This window comes from Microtus oregoni, unplaced genomic scaffold (genome assembly GCF_018167655.1).
Source record: "Microtus oregoni isolate MIOR12 unplaced genomic scaffold, Mior012 000067F_001, whole genome shotgun sequence".
Classification (NCBI taxonomy): Eukaryota; Metazoa; Chordata; class Mammalia; order Rodentia; family Cricetidae; genus Microtus; species Microtus oregoni.
This window is the reverse complement of record NW_024543954.1, coordinates 588,613-613,906: the sequence shown is the minus strand read 5'-3', so window position 1 is coordinate 613,906 and position 25,294 is coordinate 588,613. Positions and strand designations below refer to the sequence as shown.

Here is a 25,294-nt window from a genome sequence, read left to right as displayed (position 1 = left end):
GAGAGAGAGAGAGAGAGAGAGAGAGAGAGAGAGAGAGAGAGAGAGAGAGAACTGGTATGGATGGGGCTGGCATAGATGGAGAGGACAGCCTTTCTGCAGGGCCTGAGAGGTCAGGAAAGGAGAGACAGAGCAAAGTATGGAAGGCTTAATTACTTCTTTCCCCAAGAATGGCAGATTACAGCCATTGCACCAAGGGCAAAAGTGAATAGAAGAAAGGCTTGTAGAGAAGCCCTTGCAGAGCCTGGGTGTGTCTGGGGAGTAAACCCTGCTATTGGGAGAAGTAACATCCTAGATCTAGAAAGTGGGGATATGGTGGTTCTCCCACAACCCTCGCTCATCTCTCTCACCTCAGCCCAGGGGGTACTGAGAGTTCACACTTGGCAGGAAAAGGCAGGGGTGGCAGATTGGAACTGTTTTTTTTTTCTTTTAAAGATGTGTTTCTATTTTATTTCCAGATGTGATTTTCCAGCAAGCAATTAAATACAGAGGAAAAGAAAGCAGAGATAATTATAAATTAGAAAGAAGCCAGGTGCGCGGCAGTAGGCACTCCATATAGTCTTGCTGACCCCTCCTCAGTCACTGCTTGGTCAGGGTCATACAGCACTTTGTTGGTGGATCCTGCTCACTGTTCTATAAGTTGGCAGGTCTCGGGTGACCACTGTGGCCCTCATTCACAGGTCAGTCACTGTGTTCTCCACCAGGGCAGCGATTTGCTGCAGGCGGCAAGCCAGCTGCATCTTCTGGGCCATGGGGTCCTCCTCCAGGGCACTGATAATCTGTCAGGGCAATAGAGTGTACCTGCTTGAAATCCCACTCCCCTGCCCATCAGCCCAGGGCCTTTCTAGTCCTTTCTCCATCTCAACAAGGGTCGGGGTGATAAAGTAGGAACTCTCCTGGAGACCTGTCCAGGGAGGCCCTGGTGGAAGCCAAGACTACTTCCCAGACTGGGCCCTTTTCAGCACAGGATTGTTCCCTTCGTTCCCTTTATTTGGATTGGGCCACCCCCAAACCTATCCTCCCATCAGGGAGATTCTGTGGGTCATTGTCTTAGCTACACCTCCTCCAAATGCCTGCCCTCTTTCCCTCAAGGGTGCTCTGGCCTCACCTGGTCATAATACCTGTGGATGTGGTTGTAAAGTTCTCGAAGAGCCTCCAGACAGTGGGGAGCAGAGGTGTAGTTCTATGGGTAGTATGTTGGGGGCAGTGAGTCTCTTATCTCAGACCTCAAGACCCAAGGCTCTCCACTCCTACTCTGCCAGTTATTCTCCCCCTAAATGTGGAGGACTAGGTCCCCTGAGCCAAGCCTCACCCCAGAGAGTTCAGCCAGAGCTGAATTCATCTCCTGATAGCTTGCTGGAGAGCTCTGATGAATGTCCGCATAGTACCTGGAGAAGTCAGCAGGGTTAAGAGCCTGTATCCCTGATCCCCAGCCCCAAAGGCTCCGATACCTACTTCTCCACCATCTGCTTGTAGCGAGGGATCTCCCGGGCATAGAGGAGTTTGTTCACTGGGGAATCCTGCTCCGAATAGAGGAGGTGAGAGGTGTAAATGGGGAGGTAGGAGAACAACCTGCACCACCATCTCCTATCTCTACGATGCCATCCCTCACAGCACCCAGTCTCTGCACTGGGTTTTCCCCCCAAACTTTTCTTCTATTTGCCTCTGGTGCCCTGCTTATGCCCTCACCCGGCCCACTTTATGCTCCGAGACCATGCAGGAGTCGATGAAGGTCTGTGCAATGACAGCCAAGATGGCATCCTCGTTGTCTGACACCCGCACATCAAAAATGAGCTGGGGGTTCTTCAAGGCATTCACCCAGAATCGCAGCAGTAGGCTGGAGGTATAGGTCAGGTGTGGAGATGAGGCCTGGCCTGCCATTGTGGCCTCCTCCCCTCGTACTTCAGCTCCCCACTCCTCCACATAGATGTCTGTCTTGGAGCTGGGGACCTAGGTAGCAGGGAACTTAGGCTCTGTTTTCCATGGGAAGCTATCCTCATGGCACATGAGCCTGAGCTTGGACCTTCCTATTAGTAGTCCAGGCTGGAGAGTGAGAGCAGAAACTCAGGGTGATGCTGTGAAGTCCGAGTTTCTGTCTTGGACTTGCTACTCTGTCATGATGAGGACATGTCCCTCTGAAATTCAGTAGACCACCCATACAGTGGGAAGGAGAGAGGTCAGCAGGAAAGGTACCTGTTTGTCTTCCAAATATGCAGGGTCTCTGGATCTTCTATGCCATGTTTCTCTGCCAGCTCATCCAGGAAGTCAAATAGGTACTTAACAGCAATAGGCACAGGCCGGTTCACACTAAGAATGGCCTGGAAGGTGTCATCCACAAATTTCTGCAAGGTTCCCTGCAGGCATGTCATGAGGATCATGTGAAGGCAGGGTGTGAAGGGGGCTAACCCCTGCTCCATCAGAACCACACTTCCTCCTCAAGTCAGTCACAATTCCTTGTCAACTCTGCTCCATTGCTAGACTCCCCTGGCAGCACCAACCTTCATTGAAAGTAAACGGGTGAGATAAATTTCTGGAATGGCCTTGGCTCGTGCCCGTTCTCGTTCTCGTTCCCGGAGGCTGCTGCGCCGCACTTTGGCCCCTTCTGGCTCCTCAGTGGCTTTCACCAGGTGCCAGAGCCGAACACCACCCTCCTCACCATCTTCCAGCATGGGGGTGTCTAAGAGCACAGAAGTTTGATCTCAGTCCAATGCTCCTGCCCTCAATATGCAACCTATGATGATGGAGCCCATACTTCTCTTGTAATGGAGTAAGGAAAGAGCAAGGGGGGAGAAGGCGAGGGACAAGGGAGAGGTTGCTCAGGAAGTTGCTCATCCTGACATCCCATGCATCCAGAATTTCCACACCTTGGTTAAGCCTAGAGATTTGACTATCCCCCTGGCAAGAAGGGGTGGGAAACCCAAGTGAAGCACATAGCATGGCCAGGATTTCTGCTGCTCAGCCTGGTACTCTAGTGACTCTAACCCTGGACCACTCCAGCACTGCTGGTAGTCCTAGCAGATGGGCATGTCTGGACCAAGGAACTCACTCTCTCCAGAGGGGCAGCCCGTCTGGCCCAGTCTCTGGGAGACAGTACCACAATTGTGCAGCTGAGGAATAAGCACTACTGTTGCTCCATCTGGAACCTGCAGGTGGGGAATGAGAGCAAAGGGGCGCCCTGCACATGTTAATTCTGGAGACAGCCCCTGCCCCTCCACCCTGTCGGTGCTGCCCACCCGCACCTTGTAGTGTTGCAGGGTGTTGAGTCTCTTCCAGTGGTTTTGAGTCACAGAGGTCAAGTCCTCATCCGACAGGGTTAGGTGACCAGCTAGTCCTGAGCGCCACTCTAGAGGGACTCAGAGAAGCCCATAAGCCCACAGCCTGCTTCCTGAGTTCCTCATTAGCAGTGGCTGAGCAACTGCAGGTGTGCTAGAAGCAAGGGGTAAGCAGGGAGTACAGTTGGCTTTCTCACCAAGGTCTAGGGAGTGCACCGAAGGCCTCTGGGAGAAGGGGGTTCCCTTGTAGACTTGATCTAACATCTTCTCCTTGACTTGGGTTATGGTGTCTGTGTCAAGCACCCGGGCTGGCATTCGCTGCACCTCGCTGCTCTCTGCTGCCCCACAAGTCCCAGGTCCCACTAGTGCCATAAGGGTTAAAGGCCGGAACTCCACATCCTCTCGTAGCAGGTGGCTGTCATTCAGAGTCCGTTTTGCTTTGCCTGTCACAGCGTCCACAGGGCCCTTGTCCACCTGGTACTTGATGGCTCGGAAGAGCATGTACAGTGGCTCACCAGCCACTTCCTACAACCATGAAGATGTGCCAGACATTAGCCACAGGGCCAGTGGACCCAGCAAAGGCCAGCAGAGGGCATAGTGGCCCTGGGAGAGGCAGTTAACAGCCTATAGCAAGGATCTAAGCAAAGGCCAGAAAGCTAACCAGGCCCCTGAGCTGGGCCCCAAGCCCTTTTTGTCCCTGCTCAACAGTCAGCTGGAGAAGGAATACAATGCCTTCCCTTATCCAGCACTCTCATGGATCCACTGAGCAGAGAAAAGGATCCCATGACCTGACCTTTATCTGATGGCCACCCCAAGTCTCAGCTGGGGGCCTTGGGGGATTTGGGTGGCAGTTATAGAGACCATAAGCAGACAGAAGTTCTTAAGTGCTGGGAAGGAATGTTAAAAGCACCGCTCACCTTTAAGAAGGCATAGAGACAGATGGATAGCCAGTTAGTGAGCAGCTTCTCTACCATTGTCTCCGTCCTGTGTGAAGAAGACCCCAGGGCCTTGGTGAGGATAATCCTAAAATCCTCTCTGACCCTACTCCCGGAGTTCCTGGCTCCCAATCTCAGGGCCAGATCCCACTCAGTATATATTGGGAATGGGTCAGAGGTGAACCCCTGCCCCTGCCCCTGCCCCCATACCCAGTTCAAAGCCAACCTGCGTAACATGAGCTTGGGGTTCTTGTGTACATAATGGGCTGCTAGGTCGCAAAGCAGAGTTCTCATGATGTCGGTCAAGTACTCAAGCTTGCTGTGCAGAGCCAGGGACAGCAGTGAAGCCACATGGCAGCGATCTCTCTGGGAGAAGCTTGGCTGCTCCTCCAGAGTGTGGATGAGCTAGACAGGGAGTTGGCATTCACTCCACAAAACCCCATACCCTCCCTATTTCTGTAGTTAGGTCTTTACTGGAGTCTGGCAATCCCCAGCCCCACCTCCCTACCAGCTGAGACTCCCTTGCCCTGTGGTCCCCACCATCCATGTGGTTCTCACTGTGAGAAGGAAGAGCTTGCTGTTGAGCAAATTGGAGAGCTGTGTGAGGCCCTGGCACACGGTGGCACGGCAACCCTCTTCCCCGGGCCCTTCAAGCCCCGGCTGCAGTGGGCAGCCTCCATGACCAGGGAAGAAGGCACGCTCAGCATATGTCCGGTAATCCAGAAAGGGTATCCCACTGGCCTCTAGGTCACTGGTGAGGTCTGTCATCTCAGTCATCAGGTCTGCAGGCCAGACCCATCAAGATGTGGGTTCAGGCCTGGTGGATGCCCTGTCCTCCCACCTGTACCCCCACACACCTGTGAACTCCTTGCGACACTGGTCACCCACACCAGTCTCCAGGTTCTCCAGCTGCACCAGCACCTTCTGATAGTCTCTCAGGGCCTGCTTGCTCTTGTGCCTGGATCCAGAGATCAGGCATCAGCCACAGGCCCAGAGAGACGTCTGGCCCGGGACATGCCATGTGCTGGAGAGGAAGCAGCCTTACCTGTACATGAGTGTGAGGAGGAGCACTGCGGCAATCAGCACAGTAGCACCCAGGCTCAGGCCTACCTGGGCCTCCACAGGGAAGGTGGACATCGTGGGCTCTACTTCGTACTGGACAGGGCCCAGAGCCAGGCGCACATTGCCCATCTGTACCTGGGGGAGCAGAGCTCCTGAGCATGGGCCTGCTGCACAGCACACTGCTAGTCCACCAGGGATGGACTCACACTCACCACAAACTGCGGCAGGGTGCCTGAACCATTGGTCGGCTGAGGGGCGAGGTGGGGTGGCTCACAGTACAAGTGAGTAAGTGTCAGCGTCTTCACCAGGCACTCTCCATCCCCAATGTGCACCCGCACCTCCTCCTTGCTGATCCCCAGGTTGAGGCCCTCGCCCTGGGACACATAGCAGAAGCCTGAGCTTGTAGGACTCCCACCCCCATCCTCCTCAGGATGGTGAGTGCCCAGGCAGTGGCACACCTACCTCCACATCCAAGATGTGGCCTGGCTTGAGGCGGTAGGGGTGAGTAAGTCCGTCATGACTGAGTGGAACCAGGCGAGGGTTAGGCTGGTACAGAAAGCCCTGGCCCCCACTAGCACTGGCAAAGTCTACTTGCATGTTGTCTAGGGCAAAGAAGACCCGCTTTGGGAGGGCCCCGTCTGGCACCGCTGGACTGTGGCACAGGAGGAGGCTAGATGAGTTGACAGAGCACAGGGTAGAGCACTGGAGGGGCAGGGGATACAGATCAGTGAGTGGTCTTGGTACCCCCTCCCCGTCCCCTCCCCAAGCATTCCCTGGGGTTGACCCTATTCTCTGCTTGCAGTGGTAGGGGACTCACCTGTAGCACACCACTCTCAAGCTGGATACAAGCCTGAGGATCGGCAGCAGGGGCACCACAGCTCCTCCTTGGGTTTACATCCTGGCCCTGAACCCCCAAAGCCTTTACCTGGTCCTCATCCTCCAGCCACACAGACAGCAAGGGCTGCCACACAGCATCTAGGCCTATACCCCTGACTCGAATCAGTCGTCCACCCCTGTGCCAGGATACAAGTCAGAGAGTTGAGAGGATCTGGAGTAGCTCAACCCTAATACCCTCTCTTTCTAGTTCACTGCCGGATGGGTAAGTACTCACCCCCGGAAGCTGACACTAGGCTCTGCTGCCACCAGCTGGGGATTGGCAGTATATCGAAATGGGGGTGGCGAGCAGTTTGCGCTCAACATGGCCAAAAATCACAAGAACTGCTGCTTCTCCTGGCTCTGCTTGGGGCATGGTGTGGCATATGATGGCTTCAGGACACACAGGCTCCTGGCTGCAGGGGAAGGGATATTCTCACTTTGGGCTCAGCCCTAGACCTGGCCCAATCCTTCAGGAAGAGAACCACTTCCCTCAGCAGGGGCAGAGGTTACTAGTACCACTTCTTTTAAAATTTCTACAAAGCCTTGAATCCACTGCCCCATCGTATAGGACGATCCTCCACTTGACAGTGGTCAGGCCTGGAGCAGGTGACCTGGGTTGGATACTTACATGAGGCAAGGTTGGTCACCCACAAAGGCACTGACGTTGCCTCCTGTCTGGAGATACTGCCCATGGATGGTGAGCTGGGTGCCCCCTGACTGGGGGCCCCACTGAGGACTCAGGCTCAGCAGGACAGGGTCCTGGGGAACAGAGTAGGTTGGGGTAGACACAAGGCCCATCCTCAAGGCTCCCAACTTTGACTTATTGGTTTCTTGAGTCAGGGGCTTCAGTTGACTGTACCCTACTTCTTGAAGTGCTATGCTCTTCTTCCGCCTTTTCTGCCTAGGCTATCTCCCCTCCTGTATGCCCCTGCCTTTGCCATCACCTTCTCCCTCTTGAGGCAGTTCACAAGTTCTAAGATCTAGGATCCAGTCACCAACTTGGGGTACTTCAGCAAAACTTGCTCTAACCCTCATACGTTCACCCTGGGCTTTCTACTCCACAGTAGTCCAACCATGTGCCAAGGGCTCAGGCTAGCATCTGGGGGTATCCCTACTTTCTCCACATCCTCTTCCAGGGCTGCAACAAGTTTTGCGTGCCCTTCACCCTGGGCGTCTGCTGTTCTTGCTTCCGCTCTGCCTACCTGCCTCCTGGACAGCTGACAGGGACAGTGTCCCTGTCATCACAACACTGCTCCCAGCTTGCTCTCCACTGAGATCATGCAGTTTCCTTCTTGGACACAGCAGCAGCACTTCCTGCTGCTCTTGGATCTCGTTTGACATCTTTTTAAAAAAGATGTATTTACTATGTATACAGTGTTCTGCCTGCATATATGCCTGCACACCAGAAGACGTGTGTATCTCATTATAGGTGGTTGTGAGCCATCATGTGGTTTTTTTGAAATTGAACTCATGACCTCTAGAAGAGCAGCCAGTGCTCTTAATCTCTGAGATATCTCTCCAGCCCCTAGTTTGACATCTATACATAGTCCTTCTCCCCACCATATTAGGACCATCTTAGGGGAGTTACTGACCTGGTAGACAAAGTGCTGGGTTGAGATGCCAGGAGGACGACTCTTAATGGTGACTTGGACAGGCCCAGCAGTGCCATTGGGAGCAGGAGATGTTATACACACAATCCTGGTGAATCAAGGTCCAGTTGCTGGTTCAGGCCCTGGGGGAGCCGGTCAGGGGCTGCCTGGCCTGCTCTTCCTCTACCTTTAATTTCCTTTTTGTGCTCTGACTTAGGCCCTCACATGTCTTGACTGCAAGCCTCCCCTCTCTCTGGGTAACCAGTTTCTGAAGACCTACTCCGGAGAGCATCCCTACCCTCCCCAACCTGTTGAAGCGCCTCACCGAGCAGAGATGCGGTAGAGAGAAGGGTCAGGGTTGCAGGGCTGGCCAGCCACAGTCACAGCATTTTGCACATCATGAAAGGCCTGGCCCAGGTTGGAACCTAGGATGGTGATAGCCAAGCCACCTTCTGGGGGACCAGTCAGGGGTTCAATCTGTAGCAGAGAAGGATGGTAGATAGGATACCCCATACCCACGGCCCACTCTGCAGGGGTGGTGCCCAGTCAGCCAACTACTGGAAAATGTCTAGACCAAACTACTAGGTACTGGGAGTCCTGTAGGGATAGCCCAGCCCATTAGGGGGCGTGTTCACCTTGGGCTAATGTTTACATATAAATCTGGTGGGCATGAACCCCGCTGCTCTCTTTTTTTGTATTTCCTGATCACCGCTGGATCCCTGGTGTTGTAAGCTATCCCTTCATTAAAATTTGCTGTTTCATATTAAGTTAGCCTGGCTATTACGCCGATTACAGTTTGGCGCCCAAGGTGGGAAAAAAAAGGGGGATTAACTGGTTTGATGGGATGATTGGTATTTGTGAATTACTGTTTTTAGAAAATTGTATTGGTACTGTTTCTTGTATATTGATATATTAAATATTGAATGTGAGTGTTCCTACCTCTATTTTTGTATAAGAGTATGCTTATAACTTTGTCTATATTGTATTGATACATTTACCATATTACAATGTACATTTCTACCTCTGATATTATTTATATAATAACATTGTTTACATTTGATATGTAATGACATTGTTTACAGTTGAAGATCATTGTCTTCATATATTTCACAGTTGTTTATTCTCTTAGTCTTCAAGTTAGATAGGTATTGAAAATTAATCAGGTCTTTTAGATACATAGAGATTATATTTAGTATAGATAGTATAATCTTCAGCCTCTTCAAAGAGCTGTAGAAAATGGCCTCTAATCTAACCTAAAATTCTGTGCCAACGAGACACAATCACTCCTGACGACACCACTCTACTCCCGAGAGAGAACGTTGAACACCAAAGACACTCCACTGGGAGCTTGTCTTCTTGGCAGAACTGGCCTTTGGGTTAAGAAAAGCACATACCTCAACTACTGACAAAGATACAAAATATCCATAAGTGGATAAAACAGGATTGTCTTATCTTGCCAAGACAGGGTAGGATAGTTCTAAGAAAGTTCCTTGCCTTTAATAATGGTATGTCAGTTATGTTAGGCCTTAGCCAAAGTTGGTTGACTCAACATTGCAAACGAGACTTTGGATGATTACCCAGGTAGTCAGTTGTCTCTGTCATTTGTTGTACATTTTGGATATCTCTCGTTTGTTAAGTAATATTAATTCCCTTCTCAGATCTTTGACGGAGTTAAAGATTATATAATTGTAGTTACTCTCTACATTATTTAGACTCATTGAAATAGAATGTTTAGCAAAACTTTTGTTCTCAATATTGTTTGTTATATTTATTATTTGTTACTATTGTATATAGTTGTATTTGGTTTAGTTCTGTCTTATTTAGACAAAAGGGGGAGAGTCCAAGGCAAGCAGCTTGACATGGGGGAGTATTGGACAGTGGAGGCAGGGACCTTGGGGAGTGGAAGCCAGGAGCTACAGAGGGGAGAGTCTCACCACATCAATGGTGGGTGTAGGGCATATCTGTTCCACAGCATCTGGTGGGCACAGTGGCCCATAGCGGCAGGAAGGTTGGCCATCACCACACCACAGACAGCTTAGGCTTCCATTGGCTGCCTGGCAATGGCTGCAGTCAGGGTGACCCACGGTACAGTCATACAGAGTCACTGGGGAAAGTGGGGCAACATGTTGAGCCACTGCCCATGAGTCTCATATCCTGCCCCCCCACCTGCCTTGTCACTTCAGGGCTCACCATGAAGATCATGGGCATTGTCCAGCCGCTGGATGTCACCTCTGGTTACATAGATGGGCACTGGGAGCTCCCGCTGGGACATAGACAGGTGGAACTATGGACAGAGGGTAGGATCAGGCTTGACTCCCCGGCTTGGGACATCTCTGCCTCCTACTTTGTCCAGAGCACCTCCTTAGAATGGGCATGATTGTCCTCTATATCTCTAAGCAGAGAGACAGAGGCTGCAGTCACTCTGCTCCCTGATACATGCCCAGGGCACCCAACACAGAGTGGGTTTTTGTAAGTAAAGGTAAGAGGAAGAGGGACTAAGCAGAGGTGGGGGGTGTGTGGGTGTGGGTGTGTTTGAGTGGAGTGGGGCTGCCTAAGACATCAAGCAGCCTTTTACCTGCTGAGCCTGGCAATGAATGAGGCCAGAGTCCCTGGATATTTCCTCTAGGGAGGCAGGTAGCTTCTGCAGTTTTCCCGGCAGCTCTAGCCAGCAGTAGTATAAGGCAGGCAGACCCTGAAAGATGCAGATGCCATAACGTCAGGCTGTAAACACTGTCTACTCTCCCCTCATTTATGTCCTCATTCACCTGACTACTCACTCGGAAATAATGAAGGTTCTGAATGTGCAGGGCTAAATGGCTCTCCCAGCCCATGGGCACCAACTGAGGACTTGCTAGGCCCTCAACCTGGGGACAAGCCCCTGGGCCACGAACCTGGATGTCCACCTAGGGAAAGGACAGCCTTAGCCCTTCAAAATTGCATGGGCTCACTCCTGGGTGAGTCTGATTCCGTCCTGCTGGGGTGGCGTTCTGGGATGATCAGGTGCAAAGAGTTTGCATGTTGGTCATACCAACCTCCTGGGCACTGTAGACAGTCTTCTCACCCTCTGGGCAGTGCTCTCCATATACACAGCGGCTGCTCTGGGGGCACCAGTGGCAATGCCACAGGCTGCCCACACAAGTACGACACCTGGAGGGGCAGGGCTCTCAGGCTGTATACCATCTGGGATTTCCACCCTTACCCATCAAGAGTCAGACCCAGGAACTCACGGGGCAGCCACTTCCAAGGCCTGGACGGCGCTGCAGTCATAGAAGGAGAAGGTGGTGACAGCTACAACCACATCCTCAAACATCAGGGCCAGAGGCAAGGTGACATGATCTGCAAGGGGACAGTGGTGGCGGAGAAGGTCTTGTAGCTCCTGCCTGCTCCAGTTCCACCCTAGTACCCTACTCAAAGGTCCACTCACCTGAGCCTGGAGGGTTAGGTGGCACCTGATCTCCAGGAGGGGTGACACAGACCACATGGGGCCCTTCCACCTGAGCAAGACTGTCATAGTCCCCAAAAGAACAATGGAAGTATTCATCCATAGCCAGGGTGGGCAGCCGGGGAACAGACAGAGTGACCTATGACACATGAGAGGGAAACAGAGTGGTACAAGTGGACAGGAAGCAGCTGAGATGGTGTTTCCACAGACAATGGCCACACTGGCTGAAAGACCAGCAGTGTAAGTGCCTCCTCACCTGGCCCTGTTCCTGGCGTGGGTGCTGGGCTGGTAGCAGGCTCTGGATGCGAAGGCAGTAGTTGTCTTCATAGCTCCACAGCCACTGGTTTGGCTGGGCTGCCCGTCCACACTCGCCCCTCCGAGTACACCTGCCAGGCAGGAGCCCATTGGTTCACCAAGTGAGTCTCAGGCTTCCTGGCATGGGGTTTGGAGGATGCTGGCTGGAGCACAGTAAGGAGGAGGCATGAAGGGAACATAGGACTTCATGGCCAGGGTGCAGGCTTTAGCTTTAACTGGGAGTAAGAGGAAAACACTTCCTTCCTTTCTTTTCTTTTTTTTTTTTTTTTTTTTTTTTTTTTGAGACAGGGTTTCTCTGTATAGCTTTGGAGCCTGTCCTGGAACTCAGTCTTGTAGACCAGGCTGGCCTCCACCTCACAGAGATCTGCCTGCCTCTGCCTCTGCGCTGCCACCACCCAGCTGACCTTGAATTTCTAATCTTCCTGCCTCTATCTCCCAAGTGCTGGGATTATAGGTATATACCACCAGGCCTAGCATATATGTGCTAGGGGTTGAACCCAGAGTTTTGTGCGTGCTAGGCAAACACTCTCCTAACTGAGCTGTATTCCTGGCCCACATTTCAGGTTTACATAAATGAGTTCTGGGCTGATAGCTCAGGATGGAGGAAAGCTGGAGTGAACCAAGGAACACCAGCAGCAAGTCACAGGTCCTGGGAAGGGTGTCAGCGGCCTGGCCTGAGGTAAGATTACTAGAATGAGAGGTGAATGGTGACCCAATGAACTGAGATGGGATTAGGGACCCCAGCAACACTGAGCCAAGTTGGCACACTTTACAGTTGCTTCTGTGGACAGCTTCCTGACTCCCAGCGCCTGTTGGTTCAAGTCTGGGCTCATGCTTACCTGCCTTGAAGGATGCACCAGCCACACAATGGGTCCTTAGCCTGGAGACAGGTGGAGCAGTTGGGGAATTGAGGACAGGCTGCCACAAGAATCCGATCCACCTGAATGGGCAGTGAGGGAGAAATAAAGATGGGTTACAAAGGCTCAGGTCACTTAGAGACATTCCACTCAACCTCAGAGACAGGCCTTACCTGCTGGGCAGTCAGGACATAGAGGTGGTCTCCACTACTGTCTACCAGCAGGTCAGGCATGATGGCTGAGCCTGGGGACCCCACTTGCTGGGAATGGTATATCTGGCCTTGGGAGCTGTTAAGGAAGACCTGGACAGGAGTGCAAAGATAGGACTGGGCAGCTCTGCCAAGCCAAGGCCAGCTCTCTTGATGGCTTAATGCTGGCCACTGAAGGCACATGCTTTCCTGTCTCCTTTATAGAAACATAAAGACTGTCCGGAAGTAGCCTGTTCTCCAGAGTCAGATGCCCCTCCTGCTAGGCCATCAAGATATAGCCATGCCACTTTATCTCATTCAGGGCCCTCAAGGTTAAGCCACTCTTTAGGAACTAACAAGGCTGGGGCAGCAAAAGGTCCCTGGCTGAGGTTCTTGAATATCCGGCCATTCTGCCACATAAGAAGGCAGCTATAGAGACAAAAAGTTCACTGGGAAACAGGGTTTGTTTTAGAGAGACTCCTGAATCCAGGCTACTTCTGAGCATCAGGTCCTCTGGGCCTGTTTACATATCGTCTCCACTCACGTTCAGCACCAACCCCATTGGTTAGAGAAGGCACAGTTGCCTGGGGGACTAGAGCAGGAGGTGGATCCTACCAGATGTCCAGGTTCAATGAAGCCTTCTGACCCACCAGTGGGACACAGCTGAGCGTGTCCCGAGCCACAAATGGCAGGACCACCTGGACAAGCAGCAAAGCCAGGCGCAGCCTGCAAGTGTAGAAGTCATCCAAGAACACCCCCATGGGTCAGGATCTCACCTTATGTAGCTGGCCCTGGGTGTCTCCCAAGAAGGCTATTGTGTGCCCATCTGCCTGGAGAGCAGCCACTGCACTGATGGGCTGGCCCAGCTGTAGTAGAGGCTGGGCCTCCACGGCTTGACGGCCTGCGATGGGGCTGGGGGTGTGTTCATCACCACAGGGATATGACTCAGGGGAGTCCTGGATAGGCAAGGTATAGAGAATCAATACCCAGAAGCAGCGGGCAGGCCCTCCCCTGGGAGCAGACAATATCCCATAGTCAATAAGATAGGAGTTGGGAGGAATCAGGGACCAGAGCATCCTGGCCAGTATGGTCTGGAAGGCTGGTCCCCAAGCATCACAACATCACAATTTGTCCCACAGAGGAAGAGAGATAGAAAGAAACAGGCTGAGAGCATGTTGGAGCTTGGAGACAAAGCCCTCTGATATCTATTGATATACCTAGCTAAAAGGTTAACCAGGAGCTATTCCTGGAGAGCACCCATGTCCCATATCACAGAGGAAGAGGGCTGGCAGGGCAGAGCAAGGAACAGAAAGTGAAGACAGAACCCCTTGTCAATATTTGGGAGCCAGGCTCTCATCACTCACAGGAGGCAGAGTAACGCAGCGGGATGTGACACCATACTCCACAGTGGCTTCTTCCATGCCACTGGGCCCCTGACCACCAGTGGTATAACAAAGTCGCCTGGCCTGTTCCATACTCTTGTCCAGGTCAGCTAAGGGAAAGGCACACAGGGCTGATTGTGCCTGACTTATGCCTGCTGCAAATGCACCTAGCAATGTGTCCGGAGAAAGGAAGGCAGCTTGGATAAGGCCCTGGCCATGGCAGGCAAGGGGCACTTCCACATAGGAGTAAAGGTTGACATCTCCAAGGCAGACGCGAGCTACATAGGAGCGATACTCAGCCTGGGCCCGGGCCCCACGGCGACGGAAGACAAAGTAGGCAGAGTGGGCATCAGAAAAAGCCCCCACATAGCTATTGTTATAGTCTGAGAAGTCTCCCACCACGAGTCGTCCCAGACCTTCGCTGGAGAAAGGCTGTGGCCCAGCCATCTGGCGCACAGTTAGGGGCGGTACCCCGGCTGACAGCTTGCCTGCCAGGCCCCTGGCTACCAGCAGGAGGTCTTGGCCTGGCAAGGACACCACTAGGCCCACTGTGGTTACTCCGGGGGTATTGGCAGCCACAAACTGCCCATCACCAGGGTCTTCAGCCTGGTACAGCACCTGAGCCACATCCCCAAGGCTCCGCTTCTCACATACACCTTGCCTCACTTGCCCACAAGCCACCAGCTCTTTGGCCCTGCTGCTCACCAGCAAGAGTTGGTTGGCATTATCAGTGAGCTGGGCCTGTGGGCACTCAGCCAAGTCACGGAAAGGCACGCAGTCAGGACTGTCAATGACAGGGCCAGTGACAGCCACAGCCTCCATCTTCAGCTCAGGACTGAGCTGGAAGAGATGATTCACCGCACCCACGTAGAGTGTGCCCTGGCCTGGTGCCAGCACCAGGTGGTTGAAGCTGGTGTTGGGTACAGAGAAGCGATGGGCTCTGGTTAAGGGCAGCAGCAGCAGGAACAGCAGCAGAAGGTGGAGGGTGAAGAGAGGCCAGGGAGCCATCACAGGAACCTGGAGGAAGTCAGTCAGCATGAGACCTGATGGGAGAATGCTGAAGGTACTCCATTCCCCAACAGACAGAAGCAGGCAAGGGAGAGAATAAGAACTAAACTGGGAAAGAGAAAGGCTGTGGGGGAGGGAGGATAGAGGAGGAGGGGGGCTCAGAGAGAGACAGTCAGGGAGAGGACAGAAAGGACAAAGAAAGTGTCCTAGATCTGGAGAAAGAGACAGGATGGGGATGAGGGTATACAAGGAATGAATTCTTTTATCTTCTGCTTTATAGGCATGTGAAGTATAAAGGGGACAAGTCCTGAGAATCCACGTGGCCATGGTAGAGGAACTCTGAGTGACAGAGAGGCAGGAAAGGGGAGGGACATGGGGGAAGAAAACCACATCTACCGGGCAACTCTATGGTCACCCAGACAAAGAAAGGCAATATGGGGAGAAGAGGAGCCAGGCAATCATGCATCAATGGAGAATAAAGAGAAAACCCATCCTAGGCAGTCAGAATCAGCTGCATGGAAGGACCTTAACTAGCTCAATGACACAGTCAATGAGAGCTTTGGCTTCTGGTTAAGATGCAACCAGGTACACTGTCCCCAAAACAGTAACGAACAGGTGGACAGGAACAGGGCCTTTGACCACCACTGGGTGGCCCATGTAGGGGTGGCAGAAGAACTTCCAGCCAACCTGGAGTGTGCTGGGGAGCTCTGGGGCACCAGGAGTCAGCTCAGGGTACCAGAGTGAAGGACCCCAGCAGCTAGAGTCTGTGGAGCCCTAGCTCCAGCAGGGTCCTCAGTGTAGGAGTGCTGATGAGGAGAGCCATGAGAGAAAGGTCAGAGAGAGCTTGACTGAAGTAGAGGACAGGGAGTAGGGAAACAGGACAGAAGTAGCCCCAGTTGTGAGTGGAGGGGACCCTGAGTCTAAGACACTGAGGGCAAGGACCAGCTCCCAAGTCCCCTCCAACCCAATAGCAGGCAGTAGCAGTCATTGACCAACTGCCTAACTAGGTGACATTCAGACAGATTTGACCCTGAGTAGAGCTCCAGAAAGAGGGACAGGGCTGGTGGCATATCCTGAACTGAGCTGGGATCTGTTCAGCTAGCTAGTCATGGGCATGTGCCAGCCAGAAGCCACATATTGCCATTCAGAAAGATCCCAGTTCCTGACAACACAGATAGGAAAGACCATTTCCTCTAGTGTCTATGTGTACCTGTGACAGAGTTGAGTGTGTGTAATGGGGGAGATGAGGTTGTTACCCAAGAAGGCAAAGGATATGAAAGCTCCCTGCAAGGCTGCCCTATGCCTAGCCTGGGCAAATTTATCCCTTTCTGCATCTCTCAGTGACATCTTTGGGGACACAGGACCCAGACACTTACCACCACTACGGAGTGCAGAAATGGGGTCTCCTCACATCAGCTGCTTCAGAGTAGTGGCGATGGGCACAAGATGGTTGTGGGGGTCATTGTCCTGAGTGGGAGGGATACAGTCGAGGCTCAGCCCCATTCATGCTGGTCCTGGGGGAGGAAGGAGACAGGGGAGGGGGCAAGGGCCTGGCGACCAGGCTCCACCACAGCTGGGAGCTTTGTCAATAGTGGCCTGGCCAAGGCAGCCCTGCCTCCACCCCAACAATGCCCCCTCTGTCCAGAGGCACAGGCCAGGGACCCACTATCTGGTGCTCTTACCCCCACTAGAACTGTTCTAGCCAGGGAGCTCCCTGCCACTCCCCATCTCCAGGGAGACACCCCCTGGGATGTAGAGACAAAGGGACAGGGTTTCCTTGAGTCAGTTCTCCCCATGTGGCCCACAACTCTTGTGCCAATGCACAGTGCTACCCCCCAAGTTTCCCCGGGTCCCTGTAAAGAACACAGGGTAGCCCTTAAGCCCCCACCACAGGGCCAAAGGCGCTGAGCCCCTGAAATGCCAGGCTTGGCCTCGGTAGCCTTGGTACTGGATGAAGTGCCAGTTCCAGCTGTCAATGCCTGCCTTTGTCCAGGCTAAGGCAGAGGAGGCGATGACAAAGACAGCCCATGAAGAAGACCTTCTCCCCCGCCTCCTGGCCTGAAAGAAGATTGTCCCCACCTAGCCCTACCCCCTGGACTGGCAAAATTGTGCCAGTTACAGTGTGGTAGAGGGGAAAGCCAGCAGAGGATGATGAATGGGAGGGCTGAGGCAGAGGGACCACAGGGGACTTTGCCAGAATTGAGCCCTGGCTTCAGACGTGGGACAGGAAGCTTCTCCTGGGGAGGACCTTTCACCGAAGGAGGGAAGGGAGTGGCAGTAGCAGGGGGCTCCCCTGCTGCTCTCGTAAGGCAACTTTGGGAGCAGCTAACTTTAAGACCCACAGTACAGGGACATATTTACTCAGCTTAAGGGTTTTGCTACTCCTATAGCTCACAGTCACGTGGCAGCAAGCTTTCGGGTGAAGTGGCAGGTGGCTGTTGCCATCTGGCAGAACCAGTTGGTTGGCTGTGGGGGTGGGGAGCCAAGCAGGCAGCCTCCTTATATTGCACCCATTCTGGGCTAGTGCCTGCTCTCTCATCTTGGGTCAGAAGTCCTGGTTCTCTCTGTTCTAGCTTCAGTGCTAAGCCCTGTTAGGAGATACCATGCCTGCAGGTATCACACAGGTGTCCCTGTGGAGCCAGATTGGTGTCTGATGGCCTTTGCTTGACTCTAGCTAGTCAGGCTAACAGATTCTGGCTTTTCCCTGTCCTTAGCAGCCCTGAAGCGTGTCATTATACATGGTGTCCAAACCAGCCCCTAGCTCCTACCTACCTGGTGGGCCACCAATGTTCTGAGGAGCAGTTGCTTACCCAGGAGCGGTCTCAGTGGAGCTCCAGTCTCCTGCCCCACAATGCAACTGTGACCAGCCCAACACATCCCAGTGAGCCCAGGCTGAGAGCCCAACCCATTCTGATCCGCCCCTTTGTCTAACAACAGAAGGCAGGCTTTTACTCCCCTTTGCTGACTTCAGCAGGTGCAGTAGAGGACTGGCTATAGGGACCTGACTGGAGCTGCTAAGACCAGGTCACTGCCAAGGTGGGCATTTCCTAGCCTCCCACGAAGTGACCATTGACCATCCATCTAGAGAAAAAGAAACTGCTAAATATCCAATGATATTAACACATTTTGTCCTCCCAGTAACTCCAGAAAGAGCTTTGGTCATTTCCTCCGGGCAACAGATGGAGGGGGGGGGGGAGCAGCAGCGCAAGGGAAGTTTCATGGCTAGTAAGTAACAAAGCTGAGGGTTATCTACAGGGTTCCAACCTGTATCCATATGGCCATGTGGTCTTGAACTGTGAACTTTGGCAGGCAGAGAGCAGGAAAGAAAGGGATGACATGCCCCTGTTCTGTATTTGTCCCCTGACTGGAGCATAAGATTGGTAGAGGGTGGACTTCAAGGGTGCAAAGGTCAGTAAGTCATGGTCACAGCTGCTAAGCTCCAGAACTTGAGCTTGCCTTCCCAGACTTTCTCAACAGCTTTGCATTTAATCAAGTACAAACCTAGAGCCCTGGTATGGGGGGAGGACTGGATTAGGGTTGCTGCTATAGACATGGAAAGAAACAAATGCATTGCAGATGTGTTTAGGGGACCATAGGATTTTTTTTTTTAAGAGAAAGTTTCTCTGTGCAGCTTTGGAGCCTGTTCTGGAACTAGCTCTTGTAGACCAGGCTCGCCTTGAACTCACAGAGATCCACCTGCCTCTGCCTCCCAAGTGCTGGGATTAAAGGCGTGCACCACCACCGCCCGGCTAGACATAGGATCTTGAAAGCCTGGTACTGAATAGGTGCAGGTGACAAAGACGGGAGAATTCAGGACTTCTACCCTGGGATGTACTTTCTCAACAGAGAGAGTGCATGGAGATGACGAAGAAAGATGGAGCAACCCACAAACAGGGGGACATGGCTAATAAGGCCTTTTGGATATGGGATGACAGTTTGGCTTTTGGGGTGACAAATGCTGATGGTGGTTCATATAGAATGTTCCCAGTCAGTGCTGTTACACAGAGAAATTCTGTCTTGAAAAAAAAATAAGAAAAGAAAGAAAGTTCCTAGCCAGTCAGAGCTATACAGTGAGAGCCTATTCACACACACACACACACACACACACACACACACAAAACAAAAAAACAGAAAAAAGAAAAGAGGGGGGTGGAGGGAGAAAAGAAAAAGGAGGAGGAAGGATGGACAAGCAGCCTCAGTCTCTGTAATGGAAACAGCCTGCAGGAGCAGCTGCAGCTGGTAACATAAGTGACCTATGTTGACTTTTACCCAAAAGGAACTATGCTGCTACAATCCTGCATAGGGCTTGTCCCTCTTACTAGTACCCTTTGCAGATGCGTCACCCTGATCTATATATACAGACCAGCTGTATGCCACTCATTTATAGGTAGGGAGGCAGCCTCTACTGGTCTTGTGCTATCTCCTGGCTGTGTGCCTGGGTCTCTAGCTGCTGGCAAGGGACTCACTGGTCAGAAGAGATATGGACTTCCTGCCTCTCCCTCCCACGTCCACTGCACAGATATGGTGTCCTCAATACAGCCAATGCACTTGGCATTTAAAAAATATTTTATTTTGTGGGTGGCAGTGGCGCACGCCTTTAATCCCAGCACTCAGGAGGCAGAGACAGGTGGATCTCTGTGAATTCAAGACCAGCCTGGTCTACAAGAGCTAGTTCCAGGACAGGCTCCAAAGCTACAGAGAAACCCTGTCTAGAAAAATCAAAAAAAAAGGTATTTTATGTATATGGGTGTTTTGTCTGCATGTGTAACTGTGCACCACATTTGTGTCTGGTGCCTAAAGAGGTCAGAAGAGGGCATCAGATCCCCTGAAAGTACAGTTCCAGACAGTTGTGAGCTGCCATGTGGATGATGGGAAGAGAACCTGGGTCCTCTGCAAGAACAGCCAGTGCTCTTAACTGCTGAGCCTTCTCTCTAGGCCCAACATTTAACACTTTTTCTGTAAAAGGGTCTTACTACATAGCCTTTGTTGGTCTGGGACACAATCTGTAGACCACGTTGGCCTCTAATCCACAGAAATCCTCCTGCTTCTGCTCCCTGAGTGCTGGGATTAAAGGTACGTTTTAATCTACCTGGCAGAGATGGAGTTTGTGAAAAGATGTTAATGTGGATTTTAAGCACTAGGGTTAAGAGAAAGAAAGACACAGAAGAAAGTAATCCACACCAGAGAATGTAAACACTAAGTTGGGATTTCTCTCTCTTTCTCTCTCTCTCTCTCTCTCTCTCTCTCTCTCTCTCTCTCTCTCTCTCTCTCTCTCTCTCTCTCTCTCTCTCTCATTGTCGTTTTGTTCGATTTGGTTTGAGACAAGCTGTGCAACAACCCCAGCTGTCCTGGAATTCATTTTGTAGACCAGGCTGGCCTCAGACTCAGAGATCCACCTACCTCTGCCTTCCGAGTGCTCAGATTAAAGGAGTGTGCCACTACCTGGCTTCTTGTTGGGATTTATGTTGCCTTTCTTAGACTACTAGTTTCTTTTTCTTTTTTGAGACAGAATCTTACATAGATCAGGATGGCCTGAAACTCACTGTCTAGCCAAGGATGACTCTGAACCTCTCATCTTAATTCTTCCACCTCCTGAGGACTGAGATGACAGGTGATTTAGTAGGGTAGAGGGTAGCACCACAGTAGAAGCCCCGAGGAGTGCGGGGCCCGCCAATGCCCGTGGGACCAGGATTGGTGATGCAGCTGACCCCTCGGCCATCAGGAACGAGTCACTTCTCAGCGACTGTGTCTTCAGATCAATCTACATTCAGTTTAGTGAAGCCTCACCTCTTTGAGAGAGACAGACAAAGAAGAACTCAGTGAGGAGGACCAGGGCAAGAAAGTGGGAGGAAGGGGCTTAATAACACCACTTGCCTCTGGCAGCACGGAGAGCTTGAACTTGGCTTTACGTAGGGCCTCCATCCGATGTTCCTTATTCTGAGGCATGATTCAGGTGGACGTGATGGCCTGGACAGTGAGACCCCTGGCCGTGGAGACCTGAGGCTTCCCTAGGGCACAGCGAATACCTGTCTGGGGCCTAGATTGGAGGCGACATTGAGGTCAGAGCTCGAAGAGCCTTCAGAAGATTGTCTCCAAGGTCAGGTCACTCCAAACGAGTGTGCTGTTTGTACACCAGGCCCCTATGGGGGAAAGGGGTCTGGTCAGCCTAATTGTTCTCATGCATGTGTGTTGGGTTTTTGAAGTAGAGACAAGGTTTCTCTGTATAGTCCTGGCTGTCTTCGAACTCACTCTGTAGACCTCGAACTCAGAGATCCTCCTGTCTCTGCCTCCTGAGTGTTGGGATTAAAGACCTGTGTTACAACTGCCTGGCTTCTATGTGTGTGTGTGTGTGTGTATATATTTTGTTTTGTTTTGTTTTTCGAGACAGGGTTTCTCTGATATATTTTTGTATGTGATCCCAGGCCCTCATGGATGCTAGGCAAGTGATCTATTGCTGAGCTATATCCCCAGCCCCTGTATGTATGCTTTGGCATTTTGTCTTGTTTTGTTTGAGACAGAGTCTCACCCTGTATTCTAATATAGCCTCTAGACTGGTCTTGAATTAATCCTAACGTTTTAGCCTCCAGACTGCTGGGACTACTATCACACCTGGCCTACTTGGCCAATTTTTCTATGTATTTTCCATGTAATTTTAAGTTAATCATCATCGTCGTTATCGTTGTTGTCCTGTGTATGGGTGACATGTGCCACAGCATACACACCACAGAGTGTATGTGGAAGTTAGAGAACTACGGCCGGGCGTTGGTGGCGCACGCCTTTAATCCCAGCACTTGGGAGACAGAGGCAGGCGGATCTCTGTGAGTTCGAGACCAGCCTGGTCTACAAGAGCTAGTTCCAGGACAGGCTCCAAAACCACAGAGAAACCCTGTCTTGAAAAACCAAAAAAAAAAAAAAAAAGTTAGAGAACTACGTTTGGGAATGAGTTCTCTGTTTCCAGTGTGGTTCCCGGTAATGAACTCAAGTCATCAGGTTTGCCAGGCAAGTTCACCTGCTGAGCCAGCCACCTTGATGGATCCCCAAGCTATTATTTTTTGTTTTTGTTTTCAAGATAGGGTTTCTCAGTATAACAGCCCTTGCTGTCCTAGTACTTGCTTTGTAGACCAGGCTGGTCTTGAACTCACAGAGATCTGCCTGCTCTGCCTTCCTAGCCTTAAGACATTATTTTTTTGTTTTGTTTTTTGCTTTTTGTTTTTATTTTTTGAAACAGGGTTTCTCTGTAGCTTTGGTGCCTGTCTTGGAACTAGCTCTCTAGAGCAGGCTGGCCTCGAACTCACAGAGATCCACCTGTCTCTGCCTTCTGAGTGCTGGGATTAAAGGCATGCGCCACCACCGCTTGGTTTAAAAGTAATTTTTTTCTTTTATTCATTTATTTAATGTATACTGTGTTCTGCCTACATGTATGCAAGCATGCCAGGAGAGGGCGCCAGGTCTCATTACAGATGGTTGTGAGTTACCATGTAGTTGATGGAAATTGAACTCAGGACCTCTGGAAGAGCGGCCAGTGCTCTCAACCGCTGAGCCATCTCTCCAGCCCCAAGCTGTAATTTTTTAACATGGATTGGAGCTGACAGGCAAAACATTCATGCATTAAATTTTTTTTTAAAATAAATCTTAAAAGATTCTGAACTTTTTTTTTTTTTTTTTTTTTTTTTTTTTTTTTTTTTTTTTTTTTTGGTTTTTCGAGACAGGGTTTCTCTGTGGTTTTGGAGCCTGTTCTGGAACTAGCTCTTGTAGACCAGGCTGGTCTCGAACTCACAGAGATCCACCTGCCTCTGCCTCCCAAGTGCTGGGATTAAAGGCGTGCGCCACCACCGCCCAGCAAGATTCTGGACTTTTTATGGATTCTTTTAGATATATTGTTGGACCCTAGTGTCCAATCACCGAGGAGGAGGAGTCACCCTAAGAGACCATCTCTCACATCACAGCTGATGTAAAAGCATGAGGATTTTATTAATTCTGTCATGACAGGGTCTTCCAGCAGTCAGGAGGCTAGAAGACCCTGAATGTCTGGTACAGGCTATTTTATTTATTTATTTATTTATTATGTATACAATATTCTGTCTGTATGCCTGAAGGCCAGAAGAGGGCGCCAGACCTCTTTATAGATGGTTGTGAGCCACCATGTGGTTGCTGGGAATTGAACTCAGGACCTTTGGAAGAGCAGGCAATGCTCTTAACCACTGAGCCATCTCTCCAGCCCCCAGGCTATTTTTTTTTAAATATTCATTTTATTTATTATGTATACAATATTCTGTCTACGTGTATGCCTTCAGACCAGAAGAGGGCACTAGACCTCATTACAGATGGTTGTGAGCCACCATGTGATTGCTGGGATTTGAACTCAGGACCTTCGGAAGAGCAGGCAATGTTCTTAACCACTGAGCCATCTCTCCAGCCCTGGTACAGGCTATTTTTAAAGGGAAAAACCACAGAAGGAAGGGGTGTCTGGGGGTTGTTTTTTTAACTATTATCATTGGCTTATTTAAAATGGCTATTACCAATAATTGGCTGGAGAGTGGTTGCCAGATCAGATGAGATAAAGGGAAACTTCTGAGGGTCACTTTGCCCCTTCCCAGGGACTAAGTCAAAACATCAGTAACTGAGTCAACACCTAAAGGTTATCATGCCCCTATTCAGGGAGATGGAAAGTTCCCAACATCTCAGTACAGCCATGCATAGCTGTTATGTCCTTGGTTCCCAGGGGAGGAGGGGAAGTACTGAGAGTTATCAGAAATGGCTTCAGAATTGTCTTAAAGTTCTACAATATATGTATGTGTGTTTGTGTAGTTTTCTGTGTATATATATATGTATATATTATATAAGCTACAAGTAATAACTATTCTCTTACAGGTATTTAAACTTTGATTTCTTTTTCTTGCTTTACTTCTTTATACAATGTTCAATGGGGAAAAGAAATACAATGTGAACATTGAAGTATAACATGGAAGTGTAAGCTGAAATAAACCCTTTCCTCCCCAAGTTGCTTTGGTCATGGTGTTTCATCACGGGCACAAAAGCAGACTAGAACACCCATTAACTGGCAGCCATACCTTTAACAAGAGCCCTCAGAATACATTTTAGCTTCAAATCATAGCATCATACTTAATAAAACATCAATTGTATTTCACAGCAATTCAAGCAGAGACAGAAGCAGAGATCATGGAGTGTGGAGGTTCAAAGAGGCCAAAGGTCAAAGTTTGGGACTTGTTTTTAGTTCATTCAAGGTTCTTGTGCCGCCCCTAACTCAAACAAAGGTCCCACCTCTGGGCAAATCAGAGTTCTGCTCTCTCAAGGCTCAGACCTCCTGTTCCTGAAGTAGGGAAGTAGTTGGTTCCTACCTAAAGAAAAAAAAAAGTCTAAGGATCCAACTAAGTTCCAGTTCCCCTTATGAAAATGACTTGGGATTCCACCCAGGGTGTGGTTTGCCTACAGAGTGTTTGGTCTTGGGTGTGAGTGAAGGGCATGAGCAATTAATGTAGTCCGTGACTTTCAATTGTATCTTAATACAGTCTTTTGTTTTACTCCTACCTTTTGGGGTCAGGGGTATATTAACCAGTTGGAAATTAAGCACGGGTGAATTTCCAGTACTCACTGGAATTCCCTCCTGATACTATCCTATATGTTTCTGCATTTATTATTTCTGTTCATCTTTGTGTTCTTTACTATATTTAAAATTTTCCATGCCTCCACTCTGGAAGAGGGTATTTTTGTCAAGACTAGCCCCCCGACAATGGAGAAATGATTGTTCCCCATGGCTTACTTTTTATACAAACCAGGACCACTCCCTCCCACACATCAGTCTTAGGTGTGTTCTTAATTGAAGTTCCTTCTTCCTAGATGACTCTTGTATCAAGTTGACAAAAATAAACCAGAACAATGGGGATTGGATCATGAGACCTCTGACATCAGCAGTGGATTAATCCAGCCATGGATCCATTTACTGGATGCCTCTACAGGAAGGTGATGAGTAGGCGGAGTCTAGTTGGAGGAAGTAGGTCACTGGCAGTGGGTGGGCGGGTGGGCCTTTGAAGGGTGTATCTTGTTCCTGTCCCATTCTCCATTTCTCTCTGCTTCTAGGTCACTATGCTGGGAGCAGCCTCCTCTGTCAAATGATCTTGCCACTAAGTTGCTCTGCTTCCCCATGGACCCATAACAATGGCTAATATGTTACCAATGCACCAATGCCCACTGTCTGAATTGAGTGCTTCCAGGTTCTTGGTGTCTTATTCAAGGAACTGAAATAAGTACACAGAGTCTTATTCCTAAGATGTTTGCGGCAGCTGCTAGCCCCGAAGAGATGGTTGTAGGTCCACATGTGACAAGCGGCTACAGTTTCCCACCAAAGGGAGG

At 50.7% G+C, this 25,294-nt stretch overlaps 1 protein-coding gene and 1 long non-coding RNA gene across 2 annotated transcripts; one reads left to right on the top strand and one right to left on the bottom strand.

The window, feature by feature from the left end:
• Positions 1-426: 426 nt before the first annotated feature.
• On the bottom strand, positions 427-14,953 carry LOC121440291 (plexin-B3-like). The gene is given in 35 exon segments (XM_041641073.1): positions 427-776; positions 1,106-1,180; positions 1,310-1,385; positions 1,453-1,517; positions 1,687-1,834; positions 2,191-2,351; positions 2,496-2,674; positions 3,044-3,140; positions 3,237-3,340; positions 3,467-3,794; positions 4,187-4,253; positions 4,431-4,609; positions 4,763-4,986; positions 5,062-5,162; positions 5,250-5,401; positions 5,479-5,640; positions 5,729-5,968; positions 6,084-6,279; positions 6,378-6,439; positions 6,441-6,555; positions 6,771-6,901; positions 7,735-7,840; positions 8,057-8,208; positions 9,666-9,835; positions 9,922-10,015; positions 10,307-10,423; positions 10,509-10,634; positions 10,764-10,878; positions 10,959-11,067; positions 11,156-11,312; positions 11,430-11,559; positions 12,328-12,428; positions 12,519-12,647; positions 13,310-13,489; positions 13,898-14,953. Coding segments are annotated over 35 exon segments (5,709 nt in total). The 3' UTR covers positions 427-671.
• Positions 14,853-25,294, top strand: LOC121440292. Its single transcript, XR_005973347.1, has 3 exons — positions 14,853-14,978; positions 24,782-24,935; positions 25,022-25,294. It is a non-coding gene; the product is annotated as an uncharacterized LOC121440292 (long non-coding RNA).